Source organism: Poecilia reticulata, chromosome 20 (assembly GCF_904066995.2).
Source record: "Poecilia reticulata chromosome 20, P_reticulata-male-v2, whole genome shotgun sequence".
Taxonomy (NCBI): Eukaryota; Metazoa; Chordata; class Actinopteri; order Cyprinodontiformes; family Poeciliidae; genus Poecilia; species Poecilia reticulata.
The window spans coordinates 15073331-15091739 of record NC_088849.1 but is presented as its reverse complement, the minus strand read 5'-3'; the positions used below and the strand labels follow the sequence as shown (position 1 = coordinate 15091739).

The 18409-nt window shown below is 39.5% G+C and overlaps 1 protein-coding gene across 8 annotated transcripts in view; it reads left to right on the top strand.

The window, feature by feature from the left end:
* The first annotated feature begins 384 nt into the window (after positions 1-384).
* The window catches only part of atp8a2 (ATPase phospholipid transporting 8A2), a 64993-nt gene continuing 46968 nt past the window's right edge, over positions 385-18409 (top strand). The window contains exons 1-4 of one of the 8 annotated variants that reach the window (XM_008396309.3): positions 385-693; positions 5083-5190; positions 11223-11367; positions 16978-17077. In XM_008396309.3, coding sequence (XP_008394531.1) covers positions 651-693; positions 5083-5190; positions 11223-11367; positions 16978-17077 — 396 coding nt within the window. In that variant the 5' untranslated portion in view covers positions 385-650. Of the gene's footprint in view, positions 694-4132; positions 4263-5082; positions 5191-9386; positions 11123-11189; positions 11368-16977; positions 17078-18409 lie in introns of those variants that run through there. The other 7 variants (XM_008396308.3, XM_017301905.2, XM_017301910.2 and 4 more) reach the window with 7 other exon arrangements.

Here is an 18409-nt window from a genome sequence, read left to right as displayed (position 1 = left end):
ATTTCAAAGCATCAAAATGCAAAGTAATTTTTTAAAGTCAGTTAAGAATTTTTTTTATAGCAACTGAAGTTGCTTGATTGTGCTATAAAATGACACCCATCCTTTTAAGACATATATGCTTTGATTAAACCGTTCTTTTGCAGCTCTGACTGCATGTTGAGGGTGATTGCCTCTTGGAAGGTGAGCCTCCATGCCAGTCTCAAGTGTCTGTTCAGTTCAATTAGAAAATAAATTATAATATTAAAGAAAAATGAAATATAACTCAAAATATCCGAGCTTTTTCAAAGAGCGGTTGTCGATGCTGATTGCTGTGTGCAAGGATCCTTTTAGATCAACTCAAACAGGAACCTTATTAGTTTTGTCATTTATTTTGAAAGAATACACCGGATGTGGCGCTATATTACATATGTGAAATGAACGCTGTTTGGATCTGCCCCCTTCATCGTAGCCTCCTCGGTTCAGCTGCACCAGAGAAGCGATGATCGCCCAGCAGCTCCAGCAGCAGGAGGATCAGCGGCAGGTGAGGCGGACTCTTCCCGGTCCCGGAGCGGCTCTCCTCGGCTCTGTCGGTGAGCCGTGAGCATGTTACCGCTCCGGCCTCCTCCTCGTCCTGGTCCCTGCCACACCGATTGTCATTCTCCCATAGCAAGATGTATTTCAACCGGAGAGGCAAGAAGATCCACAGCGAGGGAGGTGAGTTAAATAACCCAGTTCACCTCTTTTAAATGGTTGACCAATCAGGGTTCATCCCGCCGCTCACACTGCGACCTGTCATTGCAAAGTGCTTATCTCATTAGATCAGGCCTGTCCCGTCCTGTTTGGACTCGGGTGGTTTTGGTATGTGCCTGGCATAATAACTCCGGACTGCGGCATGCATATGGGGGTGACTTGCAGTATCCCAAAATCCCTTTATTAATTCTTCAGCCTCCGGACGGGAATTCAAGGGCAATTAGTCTACAGGTGACTGGTTTATTGTGTAACCCTGGTATTTTTCATCAAGGGAATCGCTAATGATGCTATAACACCGTCCAAAACTTTGGGATAAAAATATCTAGAGTGTAACCTCATCGCTCATTCAGGTACTGCATTAACTGATCCATGACATAATTACGGTATTACATAAATCTGTAGCATTGGATTATTGCATTCCACGCACTTGGATGCATGAATGGACTCTTATTTTTAGAGCGCCTCATAGTAAAATATCTGTACATCGCCTGGCCCAGACAGTTCAGGCCAAGCACCTGCAGCGCCAATCCAATAAAACCCGATTTAAAAACCACGTGACCGTCCGAGGAGCGCACCGAGCTGCCCCGCCAGGCCATCATCTACAGGTACATCCCAATAAATTAACGAATGATCGAAAAGTTTATTTATTTCTCTTGTCAAATAAAAAAAAAGCATTTTAAGAATAATCACACAACGTTAATGAAAACCCCCAAAATTCAGTTTACAGTACATAAAAATTACATAAGGCCAGTACTCAAACGATTTGTAACGCATGTATGCTTTTTTGCCTTTCACAATAATTAGGAAAAAAACACACGAGGAAGGTTTAAGTAACAAAAGCTAATTGCTGAAAAGGCTGACTGTTCACAAAGTGTAGTAGCAAAGCATATTTGTGGAAAGTTTAGTGGAAGGAAAAAGTGTGTTGGAAAAACACAAGCAACGGGAATAATCACTGCTTTGAGAGTACTGTGAAGTAACGGCTATTCAAGAATTTGGGGGAGATTTACAAGGTGTGGTCTGCAGCTGGCGCCAACACACACAGGCATACGGAGGACATAGGGGGCAGCTGTGGGTTTGATTCCAACTTACTTCACTTAAGTTGCCTCATGATCTGTGTGTGTGTGTGAGTGTGCAGATGTTGTGTGTGTGTGTGACTGGGTGAATGTGACTCGGTGTAAAATAGCTGTAAATGATATTTGTGATGGAGAAAAAGCTCAATATAAGTACAGTACACCTATTTTCAAATATTTCTGTATCATACAACAAAAACCATTATTGTGCTTTACTACTGGAAAGTATTATCTGAATATGACTTGGTGGACTGTATGTTGCCTGAATCTTATTTACATCGGTTTTCTAGAGCTGGCCAAAGCCTTCACTTGTAGTCTCCCAAACCACCAGGACAGCCCCAAAGGAATCTTCATTTTATATTTATACGCTGAGAATAATATGTAGATTTAAAAAAAAATGTGATGCAGTTTTGTTTACATAGTCACAGCTTTATTCTACCAGTTTAATATTTTTTTTGTCACTTCTATTTCAACCAATGTGGGTGACAAAAGTTATCTCAATGAATAATTAATAGTTGATAGTTGTCTGGGTTTGCCTTTAGGCTGAAAAACATAAATTTGCTTTCTTCTTTCTCCCCTAAAAACATCTGTATTAAAATACTGGCAACTGGTCAGATTGAACTGCTTTGTTGCTGAAAATGTTCTATGCAAAAAATAAACTTGACTTAATGGGCTTAACAAGAAGAGGGCCTCCTCCTGTTAAAACTCTACAAAAGGCACAAAATTGGGCCAGCTCTGTTCACTTTGAATAAGGCGTATTAGCTTAAAATATTTAGTTATTTTTTATTACTTAAAGTAATTTCTGCTTTTGAGTTCAGAGTTTAGAACTTAAGGACTGAGTAGATTGAATATAATTCACCTCAGTCTCAATCCAATCTTGTTCTTTGAAAGAATTGAAATTTTTTGCTGATGTTAACACAGTTTTCTGCATTTTGTCTTCTGGGGTTTAAAACAAGTCTGGCTACTTTTAAAATGTAACCTATTAACAACAAAACACTTGATTTTGTAAAAAGTATTTAAATAAAAATCACAGTTGTAAACAATTCTAATGCTCTTGGGAGCCCCCTGCTGGTTTGGGAGTCCAGATGCTTTGCTTACTCCAGCCTTGCCAGTTTTGGGTAAATGATCAGCTTAAGCTTCAATAGGATCGTGCCAAGAAACGGTCAGGTTAATTTAAAAAAATATCCTTTTTAAGATCTGCTGCTTTTTTTCCATAAGTATATTATCTTTTTCCTCAAGAAAAGCTGGAGATGAGAAGGAGGTGTTCATATATGAGGCTGCAGCAAATGATTTTATGTGCGACAAAGGGTCATTTAAATGGATTGATCTACCAAAAAATATTTGTCCCATTTTGGTGTTTTAAATAGCACATGTTGTCAGAGGTCTTTGTTTTTGTGAGTGGCTGCATTGTTCCTGAAGCCTCCAGAAATAAAAGCAGGGCAGATTGTGAGTGTGTCCTCTGGGCCATGAGGACTTTAGGCGGACGTTTTCTGGATTTTCTGAGTCTTAAAAGGTACATTTTTATAAACTTGTTATTGCCCTGTGACTAATGTGAAACCAGATTTTTTTGTTTAAAAAAAAAACAAGCTTCCTAATAAATATTTATTTTAAAATGAATGTTGTAAGTCTAACACAAGATTAATGTTTCTACTACATAATCTAAATCCTATCTCCTCAAATAATATTTTAGTTGAACCTACTTTAAAAGTTATTTATGTTTGTACATTTGCAGACATAATTTACTTTACTGACATGCAGGTGTAGCATAGAGTAATCACGTTTTAGGACATCAACGCAACATGTGAAAAGCACTCCAGCACAGTACGCTCTTCACGTTGCCTTTACTTTAATCTCTTGGAGCCTGATCTCTTGGTAATTTGCTCCAATTAGTGAGCTGCTACGGGCGATGACGTCCACTGTCAGCCTGTCATACTCACAATATTCACAAACAAATCTTATTATTTTTTAAAGTTTATAGATATCTAAAATAGGTCCTAACAAAATACAACTGATAAAATTGTTTCTGCTTGATAAATTTGAATGTGTATCGCTGTAAAATAGGATGTCGTTTGTAAGTAAAAATAATTAACAGCATTCATTTGGCTTATTTAGCTATTTTAAGAGCGGCTACCGAAGTTTAATAATTCCTGTTTGTTCATTCATAAAACAAAATTATTTATATAACAATTATTGAATATATTGTTTGTGTATAAACGTTTATAGCCGCTCTAAAGTAACTAAAAAAATGAATCGATTATGAACCGGAAGTGTTCGGACTAGACCGCAGTGGCGGATGTTTATGAAGAAACTGTAGTTCCATAAGTAAACGTCTGCATGGCCATTAAAACGGCCCATTCTAGGTTTTTAACTGACACAGTGGAAATGTCGAGAGGAAAATAATCGATGACAAAGAAAACGTAACTTCAGTGACAAATACAATGACTCAACGGTGGAGTAATAGAGGCAAGCAAACTCAACTTTTCTTTTGATATTCCACTTCCGCTTAACGGCACGCTAATTTGCATATCAGCTAAATATTTAGCTTGGATCTAAATATTTTGTTACAAGCTAAATATTTAGGTAAAAACCAAAATAGCTAGCAAGCTAAATATTTAGTCCGAAAATTAAATGTTAATTTAATTATTTTGGAATTAAATGTTTAGTTAGAAAGCTAAAAATGTTAGCTTCAATTTGAATATTTATTTGGGAACTAAATATTTAGTTCGCAAATTAAATATTTAGCTCCAAATTAATTATTTAGCTTGGAACTCTGACATTTGTAAGTGTATGAATAACGTGGTCAAAATATGACTTAATAATGAACACCCACATTTTTTTTAAATGACGGGGCTAAATAAAGCAAATTATTTCTGTGAATGTTTTGCTGGGTAACTTTACAAACGGTGCCCCATACAAAGGGCCCCATTTTGTACCTCTATTTGTATATGCGAGTCGTGCATATAGGCGAAACTGTCAACAACGCATCTGTTTTGGAAAGATAATGACTGGTCGTCATGGCAGCTTTGAACCTGAAGATCCCGTTTGGGAGATACAGCAGAAGTAGAAACTAAAATGAGGTGTTTCTACGGGTAAGCCACAAGGGGGCACTCGTGCACAAGCCAGAAGAAATTTCTCTGAGCAGCTTCCACTTGAAGACATGGAATCTCATGTCATTGTAAATTTGAAATGCAGACTCTATTTTCGGAAACGTTGTGCGCGTGTAATGACATGTTGTCCTGTGTGTGTTGTTTTCTTCTCTTGCGGCCTCTTATGGCGCCCACAGAGCAGTTAGTGTTGACCACCATTAGGCAGGAGGCTTCTGAACTTCAGGACCAAGACCAGGGCGCCAACGCTACCATGCGTGCTCGCCTCGCAGACAGGTTTGACAAAAGTGAGTTTACTAAAAAACAACCTGGATGATGAGAAACCCAAGTTGCATGTGCAGCTAGGGGCAGGTGTTTCCCCAGCCTCTGACCCTGATGAGCTACAAATAGGAATTTTAAAAATACTTTATTTTTGATCTGCTACGGAGCTCGTCTGGTGGCATTGGAGTGAAAAAAAGCAGCCAAATGAAGTGTCTCTTGCTAAGAATAATTCCATGCCTAAGTGCAAGTGTTTGAAGAAGTGATTATAATTCATTCCCAGATTGAAATGAAATGAGATCATGTTTGTCCATTATTGCAGTTTTTAATGATGACTAATAACATTAATTATTATTATTAAGTGTTCCCACAAATTCAACAAAGCTTTCCCAGGAGTAAAGTCGTGCCCATGAATGAAGCAAGAAGTTACTAAACCCTGCCCTGGAGTTTTTGAAAATGTGCCCACAAGTTAAGTCATGGTCACAAGATATTAAGTCATGGTCAAAACATTTTTTTTTTCTTCTCCCACTTCACCTGACGGGCTCCATAATCTGCAGCCGAAAAGTAAAGCAACATTGCTCTGGTTCTTGAGTAACTGTAGCTCCGTGGGGCCTGAAGTGATAAAAAGTTGAATGCTGCACAGCACTTCACTCTCTCACTGCATGAGCTTGTAGCCAGTAGAAAGCACTTCGAACATTAGTGGAGAAAATGGATAAATAGAGGTAAAATAAAAATGTTAGCACATGCATGCTGTAGAAATCAGTACATGCATGCATATATGACCGCGGCATGCATGAACAGAGGAAGTACATGAAAAGTGCTGCCTGCATGTGGTGCAGAGAAGCGCAGGGGAGTAGATGCATGATGGGCTATTTTGTATCCTCTGACATAAAAACGTGCACTCTCTCGTTTGTGTGTGAAAATACATCTGTGCGGTGGAAGTGGTTGTCTGAAGGTGCGTAGACACGCAGAGTCGCAAAAGTACTCGCAGCCCTGGCAACCTTTTCTCATTTGGTCATTTTACAACCATAAGCTTCAATTTATTTTATGAATTAGGATAGTGCATAATTGTGAAGCAGAAGGAAAATGTTGTGTGCAACAATGACCAGTTGTCTAATGTAGTGCAGATGTGGCAGTGGCACCATCAGGCTGTGGGGATGGTTTTCATGAGTTGGTGGGCAGCTATTGTGCAAATAAACATGGCCAAAAAAGTAAATTCTCCAGAAATTTAGAGCTGTAACTTCATCAAATGATGATCCCAAACAGTTGCTTAAGGGGTGGCAAATACAAATGCATGCCATACTTTTCTTTACATTTATTTCTTTCTTAAATAGAAAATGAAAATCTTATATCCCATATTCTTCACAGTTATATGCTACCTTGTGTTGGTCTATCACATAAAGCTCGTGCTTGTAACATGACAAACGTTAATAAGATCAAGGGGTGTGAATACTTTTGCAAGGCAATCTACCTGGATTCGCTCAACTTATGTTGCTGGTGCGTGTTGCACCTGTAGGATTACCAGGTTATGGATTAACAGCAGGTGAAGTTGCAGAGCAGACACAGAAAGGATTATCATGCTCGCTTACTTCATTGCTAAGAGGCTTTCTTCCCTTTGCTTCCTACTTGGGTACGGTGGCAAATGGACCCACGGGGGCCGATGGCAACCATGTTAGCAAGGAGCTGGAAATAGGACTCAGGCCGCCGGGGCCGCAATGGGACATAAGGGTCGCCCAGGCAGACGGAGCTCTGTAGGTAATGTTTTCCTGTGCAGAACTGTACGGAGGCGTATTGTTGACACTTTGATGGCAGATAGGGGCGTCTTGTTTGATTATAACATATTGTGCATTGCAATCACAGAAGAGCACATTACTAGTGGTGAAAAATGCCTAGATGAAATGTTTTTGGTGTTTTCCAAGCTGACCAAGCTAAACTGAATGTGATATGTTGATTATGTAATGATCGTGACAGGCATAGAGGATGGGACTTCTTCAGTGTTCAACCTGAGCAGACTTCAGTGAGGCTTGCCGCTGTCTTTGGATTAAAAACAACTCTCAAGTTAACAGACAATGACTCCCCAAGACTTTTTTTCTGCTAAATTTGCCAGTCTTGCTGTGAAATAGGTATGCATGCATCCATGTGGAAGCTAATTCTCTTTGAAGTTTTTTTTCTTCTTTCCAGATAATAAAAACAGGAACTCAGCCAGAATCCTATCCTAAGTGTGGCATGTGTGGTGGCAGAGCTTGAACATCTGGGTATGGTATCAGCAGCCCTGCCATAGCTGTCGTTATGATTAGCAGCTAATGTCTTCCGGCTCATTTCTTCTCTGGACTGCATCATTGGATTAAGTGTTTAACTGTCTGTGAAGTGGCTTCTTTTTGTTTTTTTTTTGCCATTTAAAATATAGCACAGATGTGAGACAGTTTGGTTGTGGCTGTTGGGAGTGATAGCACAAGTGCAGCAGCACCACGGTAGTGCCCTGGATTCAATATGCTGTGCCATACTGGAAAATGTAGATGAATTATGCAGCCTCCGTGCATGCATTATTCAGCGACCCAAGCTGCTTTTTAATGGTGAAATTTTGGCAACAACCCAGGTTAAAGGACACGTTTGTCTAGAGTTTGTAAAAATTTGAAGTCTTTTTCTTTTTTTCTACGCTTTGCATTTCTGGATTACATTGCCCTCTTTTTGCCTCAATTTGAAGTGTCATTTGTGTGAAACAAACATTAGAAAGTGCATAGTAGTCAGAAGTTCTTTATTGAGTTATCAAACAAGCTTGTTTTCAAATAATTTAGTTTAAGACTGCTGAACTGAATGGGTAGCTGGCAGGATCTTACTCGCTGGGTATGAGATCAGAGTGTTGAGTGGGGATCAGGCTAGTCTTTCCTGCTCCGGCTGCAGGTTATCAGACCTGAGGTTCCTAATTTGGCTGCATCAGGTGCGTCGCGTGTAATTGACCTGGGCTGTGCTTTGTTGGAGTTTGCTGCTGACTCATCGGCGGTGCATCAGTGCAGCTACAGAGGCATCTGCGGCCTCCACTCCATCCGCGATGAGTAGTGGGAGCATTGATCTCCACAGAAATGAGCTATAGGCGTGGCGCGGAGAGAGCCATTATTGATCTTTTCTGGAAAGGTGGAGTCCATCGGGGATAGAAAATGAAGGATAGTGTATTTACAATTTCCAAAGGATTCTTGGAAGACAATGTTGTAACTTGATCACATCAATACAATGGCCTTTTTCTATCAGTAAAATTACAGTAAACATTTATCCTCATGTTTACTGTAATCAGTTGAATTGCCTGCTGCTATGCCGGCTGCCCCAAGAGTTGTTTACAGCGCAGTGTGCTGAGGTGTGATTGTGACTCACGTCTCAGTTTGTATGTCTCTCATTAGGTCATGTGAAAAGATATAGGAAAAGGCAGAGAGGCTGTCAATTATCAATTCGCTTTAACAGACTTTGACCCTTGCTCTTTGCCTCATACTAGTTCTCTGTGTGATGGCAGAGAATAAATGCTGCATGTACAACACCCTCGATAGTTATTGGCACACATGGTAAAGATGTGTTTACAACAAAGATTTCTACTTTTAAAAGGTGATCAAAATGTATTATAATTTTTATTTAATAATCCATTGCTTCCTGTTTTCGCTGGGGTATAAACTTGATGTGACACAGGTTCATTTGTCTTCCATTCATTTAAAAAATACCTTATTTTCTCAAGGAGAAATGAAATGTTGTCATAACTCATATCACGTAAGTATCTTCAAAGAGTTGTTATGTTTGGAGATGCATGGTAATAGTTAGTTTTGCAGCTTATCTAAAGAGGCTTCTGATTTAAGACTGTTACTGTGTGACAATCTCATGATTGTCATGACACACCAACAGCTCAATTTCTGGACAGCAAAGGTAATATTCCACATTAAGGCTGAGGACCCAAGTCTACAACGCCTCCCTGCAGAGCGTGGAGGATGGAAGGGGAGTTAAAAAAATGATTCAAAGCTCATTGAGCTGTAGCAAAATGAGGGAATGTCAAGCTCACCAAGTCCTTTTAGAAACCCTTTCTGGCAGTGGAGGGCGTTGTAAGGCTGTAGGTAGAAGTGTTTTAATTCTAAAAATGTCAAGATTATGTGTTTTTTCAAAATAATCATATTATTTTGAATAGTCCAAAGAATTTGCTTTTTGTACAATTAATATTAATACCTCTAATACTTTTTCACATTTTGTCGTTTTGCAAACACAAAGTGCAATGTGTTTTATTGACATTTAAAGTGACAGGCAAATGCAAAGTGCGCAAGGTAGAGTCTGTAATAATCAGTTTTCAGGTTTTGGGAGAAGCACTAAAAGATGCTTCTCCCAACATTTCCACCTTACCTAGATTTTATTATTTGACTAGAGCAGCTTCTTCTGCATGTTTGTTATGTCCCCTTATGACTCACGGCAAACTTTTACAGCTCTTAGCTTTTTCCCAGGCCAGCCAGCAAAGTGAAGTGCAGAAATCCTTCCTTCCACTTCACTATAATGCACTATTTTTGTTGCTCAATCACATAAAATCCCAATCAAACACATCAAGTTTAAGGTTTCTGGATGATGTTTGGTAAAACATGAAAAAGTCCTAGGTGTATTTTCTTTGCAAAACATTATTGCAGCCAGCTGATTAATCTATACACTTGTATCTGTGCACTTTTTTTTTTTTTTTACTATTTCTCTTCATGCCCAGAATATCCTCCTTGAGTGAAATCGAAGGACTTAATCCAGTTTTGGGTATCGATGATGGGACAGACTAATGCATCTCCTGTTGCACTGCAGCGGTGCAGAAATGGCACTTCAGGACTTTGGAAATTCAATAAGCAGAACCCTGCCAGGGCTTATTCTTTTTTGAATTATTCATGCAATTAGCCTGTTGACGGTTTCACTCACAGACTTTCCTACAGACATGATCCTATAACAAACAACAGGAGAATCTGATCCCATGATTATAAATAGACTCTATTTTAAAGATGGGAACAGTTTGAGGAACGGTGTCCTGCAGGAAGTAGCAGTGGCATCAAAGTAAAGGGAAAGCGACATGAAGTGATCTCTGATGGATGGTTTCTGACTGCCGCATGTCATTTGACCCCATCTGTGCCCAATCACAGAACCTTAAGGTGATGCGAGGCTTCTGGCCCTTTAAAAGCTGAGCCCTGCAGCTCTGAAGGAGCTCCATATGGCTTCCCCGCTTCGTTTGTGAGCAGCCGGGGTCGTCATGTTGGAGGGAGGAGCTCGCCTCAAACGCACCAGATAAAGCCCGTATAGCGTGACAGCGTGGAGGCGCATACTTCACTATATCTCACCGGCAGCTTCAGGCTCAGCCGAGCCGAAAGAGGAGCGCGGGGAGGCGGGTAACGCTGAAACGGCTGCCCTCGCCAGTGCACGCTCGCCGTTGTTCCAGCAGCGGCGTGAACTGTAGCTTCCAGACCCGGTTGCTGCTGTCGCCTGCGTCTTCGCAGAAACGCACGGGCTCCCGTGTTTTATGGAAATAAAATCCACGAAGCTGAAGCGCATGCGGGGGTGAATGAGCGGAGATCACGACGCTTCGAGATGACAAAGCCAGGCGGGCGGGGAGGAGAGGAAGAAGAAGAAGGAGCGGGTGGGATCCCCCTCTTCCTCCTCTGTCACTTTTCTGGATTTTCTCTGTCTACATGTGCGCTCAGTGTCCACATGAGCAGCTGATAAAAAGCAGACTAACCCGCAGTGTTTGTTCGCCTTTGTGCATCACTCAGCATATCCATTATTACACGCGGGGGGTCCCTGTGGGCGTTGGAAAACGCGCGCGCGCGCGCGCGCACATGAAAGACAATTACAGAAAGACGGGAAACGTCACCGAATCGACCCGAACCGCTTCAGCAGACCTCAGCACACAGTAGCCGTCCCCTGGTTGTAATTGGTCGCTGTTGATCTGTAAAAACCACGTCTCCACGTCTATATGTGTGTGTGTGTCTCTCCCACCCTTCCCCTGTCTCTGTCTCTCCATCTCCCACTCGGACTCACTCAGCCTCACCTCTCTCCCATCAATCCAACGGCGCAGGACCCTCTGGCTCGTCCGCCGGCTACCGCAAGGCGGATGACGAGATGTCCGGGACCACTTCCCAGGCGGATCCCGTAGACGCCACAGCGCGGACTGTGATCCTCAACCTTTCCCAAAGCACCAAGTTCTGCGACAACCACGTGAGGTATCTTAAAACTTAACTGCTTTGATGCTTGATTTCTGCTCTGACATGTATTAATTATCAATGTTATTTAAGTTGGGAAGTTCTTTAAAGACGTCAAAAATCACATTTGTAAGACAAACCCGCAGTATAACGGCACTGGAAACAAAAAATAGTTTGAATTTAATCAGTAAAACTTATCTGACAGTTTATTAGGGTTGAAATCTCACAAGTCTACTAGCTACATGAAAATGGATTACTTTAATATTTTTAGAGATTTAATGTAAGACACTAACGAAGAAGGACACAATTTTGCCTGCAGCTGGACTGGGTCAGTAGTACTTAAATCCACCTTTCACTGCAGTTAAAGATGCATGTGTTTGGGATATATCTCTACAACCTTTGCACATCTGGAGTCAGAAATTTCCACTTTGCAACATTGCTCAAGTTCAAGTGCAAATCAGGATAAGCGCATATGTGAACATCGATTTTTCAAGGTTGCCACAGATTCTTAATTGGATGCAAGTCTGAACTTTAGCTCAAACCAGCTTTCTTCCTAAGGAAAATCGTTCCCGTTGTATAATCCTGCCACCATCATGTTTTCCTTTGGGGATTCTTTGTTCAAGGTGGTGTACAAATTAAAATGTATTTGGCTGACAAGGGTACCACATGCTCAGAGGTCAAGCTGGGGCATAAAGGTTGCAGTCTGATTTTAAGCTGAAGCTGAGCTATTTGTTTCATGACTTCCCGTCTGTGTTTGCCCTTCTTCCTATTAAGTTGCTCGTGAAAAAAAGCTACCAGCCTTGCACAAACTTACAAAATGTACTTACTCGACTAAATTCGTTAAATTCTTACAAGTTATAAAAGGAAAAGCTCAAAGATTAATCTATTTTTTTTTTCGTAGCAAGCGGAAGAAATATTCAAACCAGGATTCCACAGAAATACTGACCTTTTCAAAAATCAGACTTTAAACACAAAATATTGTTTCTGCAGAGTAAATATTCAGGCTGCTGTTTTCTTAAATGACAAGTTTGATCCACACAAAGAATTTCAATGTTATTTCTTTGCTTTAGTGAGCAGTGTGGATGAGCAGGATTTCACAGACGTGGACTCAGAAGTAATTTCATCTAATCGTACAAACTTTGTTTTTTTCTGAGGAACGCACCAGAGATCAGTGGTTGAATCCCAGCTGCAAGGGCTTTTAAGCCAGACAGATAATGACTCTACATGATCCACAAACCATGATAGATTCCAACATGAATGTTGAAAATGCATTAAGCTCCTCAAAGATCATGCACAGAGCAGAGGACTTAAATTTTTGTGGCTTGTGCATAACTGAATCAGGTGCTATTATTTGAATATTTCCTCATTCGATGCACATTTTGCTCTTGACATTAGCACCGCAACATGTTGACTTCTTAGATCTCAAATATGATAACTTCTCTTACTTTCTCCCATTAGTTGTGAACAACCAGTTGGTGTGGAAGTCATAATGGTGTTTTCTCACCTATGGCTCAGGGGTTTTGCTTCAGCTGTACAGAATACAATAGAGAAATGTGAATAAAAACACAAGTGTTGAGTGCACTAGCTATACTTGTTAACCTGCTATTCTACCTCCTTCTATAACATCTCAGGGTCGCATACACAAAAGTTGGATACATTTTTCACAGTTAAATAACAATTTTCAACCCAATATTGAAGTGAAGCTAGGCTTTGTACATTTCCTCAGGGTTTAAGCAGCTCGGCTTGCTTGCAAGTTTGAATTTAGCATTAGCTCCTTTAAGCTAACAGGTTGCAAACATAAGTTCTTGCTCCAACACATAAACTTTATCAATAAAAGTCTTTTGAACGATCTTAGCTCCTACTAAGTTGAGATTTTCATTTGCAGTGTGTTCTATGTAGATATATCAGCCTTACAACAGGAACTACTTAGAATAGAGAAAAGCTAGTGGCAGTTTGGACAACAATTTTCAGGATACATTATTAAAATAGAGTTCATAATTTTGTTAGAATTAATATATGCAATGATTTGTATAAAAGTCATTTTTTAACACTTTATTTGAAGGAGTGTGCATAAGACTGACATGACATTGTCATAAACATGACAACACCTGTCATGAACATAAAGGAGTCTTTATGAAAGTTTGACAGTTGTCATGAAGTGTCATTTGGTAAATAATGGCACTTTTAATGCAAAGTTGCTCTAAAAGTTGCATTGAAAGTCCATTAAAAAGGCCAACTTTGCATTAAATTATTATAATTTACAAAATCATGCAAAGTTGGCACTTTTAATGGACTTTTAATGCAACTTTTAGAGCAACTATGCATTAAAAGTGTCATTATTTACCGAATGACACTTCATAACAACAGTCATAAACATTCATAAAGACTTCTTTATGTTCATGACAGGTGTAATGTCATGTTTATGACAGTGTCATGTCAGTCTTATGCACACCCCTTCAAATAAAGTATTACCAGTCATTTTAATTGCCAATATCTAATACAATCCAAAATTCATTTTTATAGTGTATGTGTTAATTCTTTAACCTTTTAGCGCTTTGTTTGGCTAAAAGATGGTCCACCAGAGCTGATGTTTGCTTAGCAGGTTTTAAATCCACACCGAGCGGAGTTGAAGGACGGTCTCTGACAGTCACTGTGTTTCACCCGTGTGTCACATAGACTTTGAACCTTGGATATATGGTTGTTTTGCGTCTCCTAAAACGTATTCCTCTTGCATAAATAGTGATCATTCCCCGAGTTTCTACAAATTCTCACAAATTTTCACCTGAAGATCTCTCTCTCCTGTTAGTGATTATTTGCCATCTTCCTAAAAGGGTGAGGCTAACATGCTTGAGTGGTGGAAAAAGAGCTTGGCTTAACAAGATAACACGACACAGTGTTGCTCAATCAATACGTCCGCATTAATATTTAATGCCTCTTGGTAAATTAAACCCCAATTACACGTTTCACATAAATTTACACAAAGCTCCTCAGGATGGGTGTGTTTCTGCTGAAGGGAAACTGTGATTATTTTTGCATGACTGATGTCACTGAGGATAAAACCTGTCTCCTGTGCCTCCTCCACGTCAAAGGCTTTAGGTGTGATTTATTTTAGACGTGACCTTCTGAGTTTATCACGGCTTTGGTGCGACAAAAGTAAACTCCAGTGCAGATCTTTGCACCTTTTCTCTCACATATGTCCTCACTGTTTTCTGTTGGGCTCACATCTTTAGGGAAACATGTTGTTTTGTTTTGGTGTCGTTTTCCCTCGTGTCTTTTCCTTTGTTGTTTGCCTGCTTTGTGCAGTCAGTAGATGTACTCTTCTGTTGTGTGTCTGAAAAGGGTTGTTTTCTGCTTGTACTGCGTGGTTTTAGAATGAGTGTTTCTGCTAGATTGAATTTCACTTTAAAAAAAAAAAGAAGCATTTCACCTAATGAGAGTAATGTGGGTGCCATTCGACCATCTGATTGGATGCGCTTGGGCACTCCGCTTCTCCTCCGTGCAGATTGGACGGACAAGAGCACTCTTGCTCCAGAGGCAAAAAGCCTTTCATGTCCTTGCATTCCTGTAACTCTTTAGTTTGTGTTTTAAAAGTCCAACAGCGTTATTGATTTTTCTTTCTGAGATTAAAGCATTGCAGCTCTTATCTGTTCGCTCCACTGTCCTCTCCATTTCCGGGCTTCACTCTTCAGTACACAGCATGATCATTTTTAGAATAAAGAAGTGCCGAAAAATGTGTTTTTCCTCTTAAAGATTTCTTCTGGTCTTGCCTTTTTTTATGTCACCCTTAAAGGTTTCAGATCAAACAGTTTTAATACCGGACATAACTTGAGTAAACACAAATGAGCAGTTTCCAGATATTTTTACTTGATATGAGAAAAGTTATCCAAGCAACAAATTTAGTCCTACGACTTGCCTCGACTACAGCAAGTAACCAGGATCAACATCCTCACCATAACACTTCCGCCACAATTTCTGACTGTATGTATTTTTAATACTATCTTAGTTTAGTCAAAGAAATTCCACTTTTGTTGCTTATGTCCACGGAATATTTTCCAAAGTCTTGGATCTTCAACATGTTTATTGGTAAATATTTGACCTTTTTCTCTAGTCATTTTCTCACTGACCTTAGATAATGTTCTGGAGTTTATCAGCTCCTGGATGAGTTCCTGAGGCCCTCTTAGATTAGTTTTGGTTTGTCGACCCCTCCCGGAAAGTTCACGATCGTTGCATTTTTTCTCCAGTTGTCGATAATAATGATCCTCTGGAGTCCCAAAGCCTTACAAATGACTTTGTAATCTTTTCCAGACTGACTGATATAAATGCCTTTGCTTCCCATCTGTTCTTGAAGTCCATTAAATTGGGACATGGTGACTTTTTTCAGATTTTTTTAGCCTACCACATTGTAAGATGGCTTCAGTTTAGTGATTTCATGGTTCTGCAGCTCTATCATTTATCTTAATTAAGAATCTTCTTCGGTATTAACTACTGGCTATTTTTGTCTAGTATTAAAATTTTTGATCAATTATCTATTTTTTTTATTATTATTTTTTAAATCTGAGCCAAAGGAAGGGGCACATATTTTTTGACTGCACTGTACTTTGAATGCTGTTTTCTATAAAAACAGTACAAAGCTGCACAGCTGCAGGACAGCATCACCCCTGCTGCCAACAGCTGCTCACACTTCTAGCAATGTACACTACAGAAACTAACACATCCAGGTGCTTTTTTTTTTCTTTTTTTTTTTTTTCTCTTTTCTTGATTCAGTGGGAATGCACGTGTCTCTGTTGCTGGAGTGCCGTATCTCTTGTCTTTGATTAGATTGAGGCGTGTAGTATCACCAGCCCGGAGGTATCCGTCGCCTCCGGGTCAGGATCCTGTGTGTTGGTGTGATTGGTCAACAGCTGTTGCTCCCATGTTTTTTTTTTTTTTTCCATGTAACATCCTGCTCCTCGTATTTTGTGTCAGTAAAGATGAGGCAGATCTAGAGGGGGCAGCGGTGAGGGTTACGGGTTCATCTCCTTGGCGATCCTGAACTGCGCCGTGCCATTTGATGCATGCACACTCGCAGCACTTACACACAGAAACATGCACAATCCATTAAAGGAAGCTCATTGCAGAAGCTTTTTCTCTTCACTTAGGCGGAAGAGGGGGAAAAAAACCCAACAAAAAACGAGGTATTAACTTGAAGGTTGACTTTATTTTTAGCTTCTATAAAAGCACTTACTGTAGCTAATGGCTATATCAAGGCTAATCAATACAGCTGTCTGATCAATACAGCTGACTTGCGGGTAAATTGGGGCTGCCAAGGTTTCTTCCACCTATTTCCTGACATTCTCGGTCTCAATTTAGTGCGATGGACTAAATATCTTGATCTATTTATAAGTGTGATGTGTGTGCAGCCTTTAGTGGCCCAGGTTTCCCCTACCTGAGCACAATTGGGTGTTTATAGTCAAAATGGAGTTTTGTTTTGTTCATCCTCTAAAGTGATGCCCCAAAGAACTTTAGGTTCATATGTCATTATTGATATATATTAATCTATTATTTATTACGCTTTAGTTGCTAATGCATTGCATGACCTTTTCTCTTGTTTATCTGAGCACATTATCTGTTGTTTCCATTTTCCTCATACAGTACCACCAAGTATGGGATTCTCACGTTTCTGCCCCGGTTCCTCTATGAGCAGATCAGACGGGCAGCCAACGCCTTCTTCCTGTTCATCGCACTTATGCAGGTAAACACTGAAGCTGGTTCTGGTCAGGGCTGGGCCTGATTCTTTGTCTTTTAGTTTATACTCGAAATGGACCAATCGGAGATCTTGTGGAAAATTTCTGATTGATCTTTGTTTTGTTTTTATCCCTGATCTGTAAAGTCCAATTTATTATGTTTCCTGTAAAACTGTAAAAAGTACAACAAAATTAGTTTTCTTGCATTTTATGGACACAGTTATCATTTCACTTTCTCTAAAACAGAATATTTATAGTGAAATAAGGGCAAAGTAAGTGTGTAAAAAAGAAAATATTCCAGGCTTCCTAGCTGAAATAATTGTAACATTTAACAATATTTAAAAATAAATAAGAGGCGTGTCTAACTTCATGTTTATGAAGAAAAGATGAGACTTGGTTAAACATTATGTAACACAAAATAGACAAAATGATTACAAAGTTCAAACTTTAAAGGGTTGAACTGAGTTTTTTTATAGTGACATTCTGTGAAGTTAACAGATTTCCACTATTACCCTATAGCAGAGATATCACTACTTTGAGCTGACGTCAGCATTAAAATGAAAATAAATCCTCTAAGTAGTGAAAGCTAACAGTTAGCTATTAATACACTGTTTTTGCTGACTTGTGCTGTTCAAAACTGAAAATGTTTATCAGTGGGACACATTGTAAAATGTTAAGTCTACAGTTTCATAATGAAACATTAACTGTGACGGGTCCAAACCATTAATGTCATTTTAAAATCCAGTTTCTTCCCTTTCTGATAGAATTGGACTCACCATGTCACTGCATAGAGAGTGTACCAGGTTTTACAAAGTTAAGCTTCATGGATCTTATGGAGATGTTGATTAAAGCTCTGTTGCTCCTTAACTTGCTTTCCAGCAAGCGGTCTTTACCAAGTCTATACATGATATCTTTCATGGATCTGTTGTAGACTTGGAATTAGTCTCCAGTAACCAAGGTACATTTATATCAAAGTCCTGTTCCAGCAGAATATGGACGCCAAGATTTAAATTTAAATATTTGTTGATACTGATGTTTCATAACCCAGAATGCTTTCACTGAAACATTCAGCCCTGTCTGTTTATGCCCATTTTTGTTGTTTTTATATGTGCAATATTGATTAATAAGTGTCAAATTATCCTAAACAATTTTTTGGGGGGGAAATAAAAGGCAAAATAAAGTAAATGCAAGAGCAATGAAATTGCATTATCTGTTCATGCATATTTAATATGCATTAAAATCTCAGATATTCACCAATATTTTATTGCTTTTCCATGGATCCATTACATACTCATCAACATAATATTTACAAACATCTTGAAAGTATGCTAGAGTTTTTA